The following is an 8,740-nucleotide window of genomic DNA, read 5'->3' on the forward strand; positions in this document are numbered from 1 at the left end:
ATACTAAAACTCTGGAATTGTTTTTCTTCCTTTTTCAGAAAAGACTCATTGCAAATAACATTTTTGGTTATCTCTAATTCTATACAGAAATAGTGCTGCATTCTCTGCTCATTTCCTAGGAGAAAGGAGTAGTTGTGCCCTGGCAAAGGTGGGGCATTCATGATGATAGAAAAATATTTAAAAGATTTAAAAAAAAAATGCTGAATCTTCACCAAGAAGATGTTAGCACAATCGCAATCCACTCCTACAGGACTTTTTGAATAGCACTTGCACTAAAGTTGCATTCAACAGCATGACACCTACTGATTCATGTTTTATTAAGGTATATACAGATGTTTTTCCTTGTCCAGAAGTACAGTTGTTAGTCCATCAGTGTTTTTCCCCCCCTCTTATTACTATAATTATTCTGCCCTTTATTGTTTACTCTAGAACCATACATACTATTGAGGAGTTGTGATTGATTGTGCTGGATGATTATCTGTGTATTTCTTTTCCTTTCATTACTTCTTTTTAAGCAAGTTCTCTAGCTATAATTACAGAGCTAGATTTACCAACCCTCCCTTTTCTTAAACTTGCAGTTTTAATCTGTTATGTGCTTCGATTGCATCTAAAAATCTTCTGATGTTATGCAGAGCAGCCTTTTTGTTGGTTAGAGCTGTTAACATGGATAAAACTCCTAGTGTGATTTATACACCCAACATTAAAACTGCAGTGTAAAAAAAAAAAAAAAAAAAAAAAAAAAAAACCCCAAAACCCCAACCCGCAACGCAATTCTTCGTTAAAGCAAATCGCTGAGCTGAAAACCTCTGTTCTTCGTAAGAACAGTCATCTAAAGAAGTGAACAATAGAGGTAGCATGACTTGCCCAAGGATAGCTTCTGCTGTTCCTTTGCTGTAAAATACCCAGTTGCATACCCTGTTAAGTGTCTTGCATGCTCAGAGACTTTGCCTTTTTCTCTGATCTCTTAGATGAGCTTTTGGCAGGTTGGCTCTGCTCAGAGAAGAATTTTTTTAAGTTTGGAGGCTGTTATGTACAAGAGTAGTGTGTTTGTTTCTGAAGTCTTAGGTGGACTAGTCTTTACAATTCTCCAGCAACCTTCTATGACCTTATGACGCTGAGAAGAACTAGACTACAGTTTATCAGAGTATCACTTCAGGCTGCGCTTTGCAACAACCCATGAAGTGCTTGGAGAATGCTCTCAGAGATAGCGTTAATCAAGCTGAGTACCTAAGGTGGCTCTAGACTGTTGCTCTGTGCTGCACAGTGTAAAGTGCCTTCTGGCAGAACTGACTGTCTCTATCAGAGCATTAGAAAGAATACTGCTTCTTTCTGCTGTTAAGTATAGCATAGGTACAAACCAGCGCCTGGAACAGGAAAAACTACAGCAAATACATTACCTCCATGAAACACAAATATATAAATACTTTATTTACTTTAAAAAAAGCCTTTAGTACATAAGTGCAAATGCCAAAAAACACCTTGAGAGAGGGCATTTCTCCATTCCAGCCCCATCTGCCCTGCGGCAGGCGAGAGGACAGCTATGCTTCTGAGAGCAGCTAAAAGCTGACTGACACCCCGACTAAACACACAATACTCAGTCACAGCAGTTTGGCTTATCAATAGCCAGGAAGTGCAGGTGCACTTCAGTGTGAAAATCCTGGCTTAAGATGTGTGTTGGACAACTTTAATATATTATGCATACCCAAGACATAGAAGATCAGGAACAGTTATCAAGACTTCCTGAATTTGAGAATAGTAAGCATTTCTATTCCTGCTTGCCTGGAAAGTGCTTTTGTTCCTTCTAAGCCATATTTCTTCATTGTTTCCAGAATTTCATCTGTAATTAAATGTGCAGTGTTACAATCAAACTTGCCTTTGAATCACCTATAAACGACAGTGCTAAAATCTTTGTCAAACATAACTTAAAACCTTTGCCTTGCAGCTTGTCAATTTACTCTTTCAGAGAGTATTTTTGTGCAAAGTAGTCTTTTACCAAAAACAAATACACTCTACTTTCTACTGAAGTACTGTATTTTGGTGTTTGTTTCAAATGTATGTAGCAGCAAATCAGTTATGAAAGTATAAGTGAAGTTTCTATAAGCGAAACTGAAATTCATTACATCTCTCAAAGCTCCCTACTCAGCTGTGAATGAGCGATCTGAAAGTTATTTCACAATGTGCATATATTAAGCATTAGATGCAGAGTGCAGCTATAAGAAACTTAATCTTTTCTATACACTGTTCAAAATGGAAACATCTCACTTGCAAATTAAGGTATATAACATGCTTCCCCTCTCATCCCCAAAACCCCTTTTCTGTGAGAAAGGATTGCTTTGCTACCTATCTCACAATAAGATATAGAGCCAGGTTGCAGACCTGCAAATAGTCTTGTAGAGATGTTGGGTTCAGGACATACCTATTGTTTCCTCCAAAATAAATTACGGAACAGTGAATTTTATGCCTTTACTACCCCCAGAACCCACGTTCATGAGAAATGATTCAAAGAGGCATCAAGTTATGCAAAAGTCCCTCTGCAGATTAATCACCCTAGTAACCTGAAGAGGAGCACATGGCTCAGAGGGTGGCCATAATTTATATGAAGCACCCAATAAATACGAGCTACCTCTAGCACTCCTGAAGGATTAATGCAGAATGGCTTCTATGTGAATATTAATGCATGCTGTCAGTCTTCAGTGACCACTATTACCACATATTAGATTAAAGTGATATTGCATACTTTTTTGTTCACTAGTCAGTTTGATAACTTATAGATCAGATGAAATCTATTTTGGCACATTTAAGGATTCTGTGAAAATGATCACCTGGATTATTTTCTTTAATTGTGACCAAGTAGAATAATCCTTCTGTTGAGAGCAGGTCTGCTACTACTGGAAAAACCTTGTCCATTACTTCCCGGCCATTTTTGCCACCAGCCCAGGATGCCTCTATTCCACGACTTCCCACCTAGGAATAGTTGAAGCAAAGATTGTCTTACTTTAAATTTCCATTTCTGTCATTCTTTATTAAGAGAAACACCACCATAGTTTCTATCCTTATCTGTCTGCCATTACAAATCTGACAACTTTAATTCAGCAAAATTACTTTTCATTCAGCAAAAATACCTCTTTTTTCTGCAAGATGCTACTTCTGTTCTAACTGAAAGAGCTGCAATGTGACATGTATTATATTCATTTTTCTTGTAATACTTTGCTCAATGAAAGATGATCAGTAAACTGTTTCTGTGTGGTAGATCAAGTTCTGAAAGACTCAGAAATCTATGGAAGCAGAGGATATTTATTTTGCGCAACAAAACATGCATTTTCCATTGAAGGTCTTCTACATGAGTGCCTTATTAAGATTCATTAGTAACAATTGCACTGTTTATACTTGATGGAGAAATTATGTTTTGAGAAGCAGCAGCTAGTGATACTTCTTCCCATTTAGTCTTTAGAAGCTCTAATAAGCTTTGAATCTTTAATAAGCTCTTAACTCTAATTTTCACTGAAAAGAGTTGTTACAAGTCCTGGCTCCACAACACCCTTTACTCTCTTTCAAAAACACTACAAATTAATGAGAAGCAGCTGAACAACTGCAAGCTTAGCTTTCATACTAGAACTTATTTTATTTACTGTGTATTCCAACGCCATAAACCCCATTTTGCTTCACATTTAAGGTCCATTTTTTCCTACCTCTTCAGAAGGTGTTACCACATATGGTGGATTAAACAGCAGGAGATCAACTTTTCCATTTAATCTTGGTGACAATCCTTTGACCTACAGATGAAATTGATGGTTCCTTGCTTATTTTCTTTGATACTTACAGAAGACAAACATTTTGTAACAATAATATCTAGTATATAGTACTAGATATTTGCTTATGAATTTAAACAGCCACAAAGATCAACTTAAAAAAAAAACAAGCAAAAATCAAAATGCAAAGTTTGTTGCATTAAGCTGCCAATCATTCAAGATTATTCTGAGAAGAATGAAAAATTCAGATCTGTAGAGCATAACTAGAAAGCACATAGTACTTTTTTATTATTATTTATAGTTACAGATTGTCTTCTGTGAGAAAATAGACTACAAAGTTGGATGAATTCACTACTCTTCCAGAAGTCTAGTTCACCAGTCTTTTCTAGTCTTCCATGTTACCATTCTGGAAAGCAAGCTATTTATCTGTGCTACATGTGTCCACTACTGTTGGATTAGAACTATATTTGAATCTTTGTCACTTATGGCAACTTATAGGAACTGTTTTTCTTGTAGATTTTATGGTTACTTTTGATATCGATGTATGTATGTGTATGGATTACAGGAGTACCTCTTGAATACTTCATAAATACTTTATAAATTTATTTTATAAATACTGGCATAATACACAAAATATTACTGCAGATCATTAGTATCTATGTGTACATATCTGAGATGACTAGAAGCAAATCCCCGTAAGTATTATAAAAATTACAAAAGAAAACATTACAGAAATCTGTACCTTACCAAGTCAGTAATTATCGGCTGAAGTTGAACATTGTTAATCAGGGCTGTCTCCAGTGTACAGTAAGCTGCCATAGGATTGATATCTGTACACCTGAAAGAAAAATGTTATTGATTGCTGTATCTGGAAGTTTAACAGTGGAAACTGTTGCTAACTAATGAATACTCTTCAATGCAAAATTTCTCAATACCCTTTACTTTGCAAGTAAAGAAGAAATATCCCATAAAAACACACAAAGTGTATCAGCAGCTAAACCATTAACACTACATTGAAAGTATTTAATGATTTTTTTTCTGAGTCTATTCCCAATATAATAAATCCCTGAAGAAAAACTTACATAAACTCCCCATTCCACTTACAATGGGTACTTTGGGAAGTTTAGTATGAATAAGGGGTAATGCTAATTTACCAGACAGGTTTATTTTTAAATGAAAAACTTTCACACTCAGACAAAAGAAATTGAACAAAACTGAAAATCCATCTATGAGGGCAAGAAAGAAAACAGTCGTTAACCCTGAGTAAATTATTATTATTTCCCAAAACACTATTCCCAAAATTCTAGTATTCAAAACCTAGGTAAGAATATTTTGTGAAATCTAAAAGAATGACATTTATATTGCTGTCTGATGGACTACGACATCAAGTTATCTGACAACCAAATACCTACCTTGTACCTTCTTAAACAGTAAATTTAGAGTACGTACTAGGAATTTTTATTAAATAATTGCCATCCAAACACTGAAAAGAACACATCATTTTGGTTCTCTATGCATTCATATAATCAGATTCACATACACATTATGAAAAGAGAACTTAAGGTTGATAGTTAGGTTGCACATAAATGCAGAGTTGTATTTGTATCTATAGATGAACAACAGAAGTACCTAATTAATCACATGTTGTTTTGCATACCCAATGTTACACCAGTTATCTGTGTTTTATTCTAAATATGATACCTAACTGATTTTTTTGGCTTTCAAACAAAAGAGAACACATACTAGAAACTCATATTAAACATGACTGTCTGAGAGTTGAAGTACTTGTAAGATTTCCTTCTCAATACCAGCTCTGCTAGTTTTTAATAATATTAAACGCACTTCCTTCCAACACCCAAGGAACGAATTAATGACATGCCATTAAAACACAGTAAGATTGGGCACTGATTGAAATTCAGGATTCAACCCAACAAGAAGTCTAGACTGGGGAAAAGCGAATTCTACCACTACTGAATCACTGCAGAACCTTAAGTAGTTCTGAATCTCTCTGCTTTGATTTCAGCATCCTAGAAAATCAGACTAGTATTTCCCTGTGAAAAAGGTAGCTTTAAATAGTGATGAAAGTGGAAAAAATAATATTATATTGTCAGTGCTAAATATTCATCACTATTAACAGTTTAACTGCTATTATACTTACATTATTACACTCACTATTACACTTACATGTAGAGTGCACTGGGTCCAATAATGGAAGCCACAAATGCTGAAACCACACCAGATCCACATCCTATTTCAAGGCAGATCTCAACTCTAAATGTGAAGAGAGAAAGCTATGGACACATTTTCTGTAACACTTAAGAGCACCTCCACCAAACAGGCACTGAAGTAGTCAAGGCAGCACTTAAAAAAAAAAAAAATACTTAAGTGCCAGACTTTACCCCATCACGCCATAACACCTCCTGATCACACCATCTCTAAAGCCTGCGTGGTAGGACCTGGTTCACAATTGCCTGAGCCCACAGAATGAGAACAACTCCAGGCTTTCAAAAACCTGTTCAGAAACCACAAATGTTTCCTCTGTGCCTAACAGCAAACTTTCATTACCTACACAATTCTGACAGTACAGACTATTTTCTCTGCAATAAGGTTGAACTCCAGCAGAAGTCAGATTAGTGTGAAACACACAGAAAGCAGGACTCAGGTGCAGAATAATTCAGAGGAGCTTGGGCCAAACTCTGGACTGAGTAGCAAGAGGTTACTTCATAATATATGCTTACAATAGGATTTCCTTGACGATTCCTATGGGACTTACTACATTTACGTAAAACCATTTTAGCAGAGAGCAGCAAATCACCACGCGCCACTTGGGCTCAAATTAAGACATTTCTACCACTTTCCACCTCCCCCGACACGAAGGGGACAGTTCACCTTCCCGCCCGCCTGGAGAGGAGCCGTTACCGCCCAACCGCCACCGCAGCCGCGTGCCCACGCCCCGGGCCCCGCCCCTCCCCTCCCACTGGCTGCCGCCGCCGAGGCTCCTCCCCGCCGTACCGAGCGGCGCGGAGCTGGGCCGCGTCGCGCTCCAGCGCGTCCAGCAGCAGGAACGTGTCCTCGGCCGGCTCGTACACCTCGCGGAACGGGCCCTGCGCGCGCACGTGCTCGTGCCGCGGCGTGGGCAGCGCGGGCCGCGCGGGCGCCGCCATCCCCGCGCGCACCCTCCTCCTCCTCCTCCTCTTCCGGCACCCCCCGGCCCACGCGGGAGGAGGAGGAGGAAAGGGGCGGGGGGAAGGGCTTCCCGTAACGCGCCTGCGCGCCACCCGATCCGCCAATGGGGGCAGCCGCCGTCGGCGCCCCGCGCCTCTCGCGTTCCGCTTAGCCCAAGGCCGTTGGTAACGGTCCCTGGCCGAGGTGGCGATGGTGGGTGGTCTGGCTTGAGGTAGGGAGTCGTGGAATCCTTGTGTTTGGAAGAGACCTTTAACATCATCTTGTCCAACCGTTAACCCATCACCATGGTGTCTGCTAAGCTGTGTTGCCAAGTGCCTCATATATGCGTTTCTTGAGCACTGCCGCGGACCGCCAGTGCCTCCACCACTTCTCTTGGCAGCCTTTTCCAATGCTTCCCCACTATTTCTGTGTAGAAGTTGTTCCTGATATGCAAGCTGAAGCTCCCCTGGCACAACTTGAGGCCACTTTCTCTTGTCCTGTCAGTAGTTACTCTGTAGAAGAGACCGACCTCCACCTCACTACAGCCTTCTTTCAGGTAGTTGTAGGGAGTGATAAGGTTTCTCCGGAGTCTCTTCCAGACTAGTAGCCCCAGCTCCCTCAGTCGCTCCGAAGATGCTGAAAGTTCAGGCAAAGAAGAAGCTGGTGGTTCCCTCACTGAGAGGAGTCTGGGGGGGTAATGGTTTCTGTGGGGTGTGTGTGCCCCCCATGTAGCTGCTTTCAGTAAATACTTGTGTGGAGTTTTCATGCTTTGGTTTGGTGCATTTGCATTGGCTTTTCCTGAGGAGTCAAGCTATTCCAGCTGTATTTGGCCTAGTCACCCCTAAAAGTTAATGTGAGAAGAATATGAACTAGTTAACTATTGCATATTATTTTTGCATGATCAAATTCCAGAGTTACTGAAGAGGCACAGGAATTCTAGAGTGAAGCATGCAGGGGGAAGATTTGCATCAATGCAGTTTCTCTTAATTTGTTAATAAAGTGTTTTTTCAGTTACAAAAGAAAGTGTTTCTCTCTTGTAATTCTTTGCCAGTGACAGCTGACAAGAACCTTAGGTCCAACTAGGTGGCTGCAATATTTGAAGGAAAATAAAAAGTTCACGAAACTGAGGAATGAAGGGAAATTCCCAGGCGAAGAACAGATTGGTATTTTGCTTTACGTAGCAAAGGACAAATGAACAAACAAATTCTGATCCAAAGGACAAAGAGAAAGGGGGGAGGAGGGATGTTCTAGTTCCCAGGATGTGGGTGTGTGGGCGTGCGTTTAGTTACTAAATCACTGAATGCCCAAAATCTGAGAATGGAACAAGTATGTGGAGTGAAGAAGGGAAAAGGTGAAGCTAATGAATAGGCCATGATCTTAAAACACCATTTTAATAATCATTTCAAAGCACATCAGCTTTTGTGAAAAGGTACATGATTAATCCATTAAGTTAGTATTTGTTGGTTTAAGGCCTTGAGTTGAGGACTCTGTCACTTGTTTGTCAGCCTCCATTTTTGGCTCTGGAACTGGGGGAAGATGAGTAATCCTTCTCATTTTAAAAAGGCAACTGTCTACCTCTATGTGGGCCCTGGGCCCTGAAAATTATGAACTAGTGTTGATTTCCTCTAAGTATTTTTAATAGATAAACAGTAACCTCTGTAAAATAAAGGATGTTATCCAGTCCTGTGAAAGAAAGGTTTGTGATTTTTTTAAGCAACTCATAGTTCGTAAATTCAGCTCATTCAGAAGCCAAGTCTACATATTTCTGTATCGTAGGGCAGCTTTGCATAGCAATACAGGCACTTAGTCCTGCAAGTTCAAAGATC

At 39.6% G+C, this 8,740-nt stretch overlaps 1 protein-coding gene across 1 annotated transcript; it reads right to left on the reverse strand.

Moving 5' to 3' along the window:
• Positions 1-1,404: 1,404 nt before the first annotated feature.
• Positions 1,405-7,255, reverse strand: HEMK2 (HemK methyltransferase 2, ETF1 glutamine and histone H4 lysine). Its single transcript, XM_088536418.1, has 6 exons — positions 6,762-7,255; positions 5,934-6,020; positions 4,497-4,587; positions 3,690-3,773; positions 2,823-2,964; positions 1,405-1,837 (listed from the first exon to the last, which is right to left on the reverse strand). Exons 1-6 carry the CDS (start codon positions 7,253-7,255, stop codon positions 1,731-1,733), a joined length of 1,005 nt encoding a protein of 334 aa, XP_088392544.1. The 3' UTR covers positions 1,405-1,730.
• Positions 7,256-8,740: the final 1,485 nt, after the last annotated feature.

Source organism: Tinamus guttatus, unplaced genomic scaffold, assembly GCF_059628265.1.
Source record: "Tinamus guttatus ecotype Peru unplaced genomic scaffold, ASM5962826v1 Tinamus_guttatus_pri_ptg000666l, whole genome shotgun sequence".
Taxonomy (NCBI): domain Eukaryota; kingdom Metazoa; phylum Chordata; class Aves; order Tinamiformes; family Tinamidae; genus Tinamus; species Tinamus guttatus.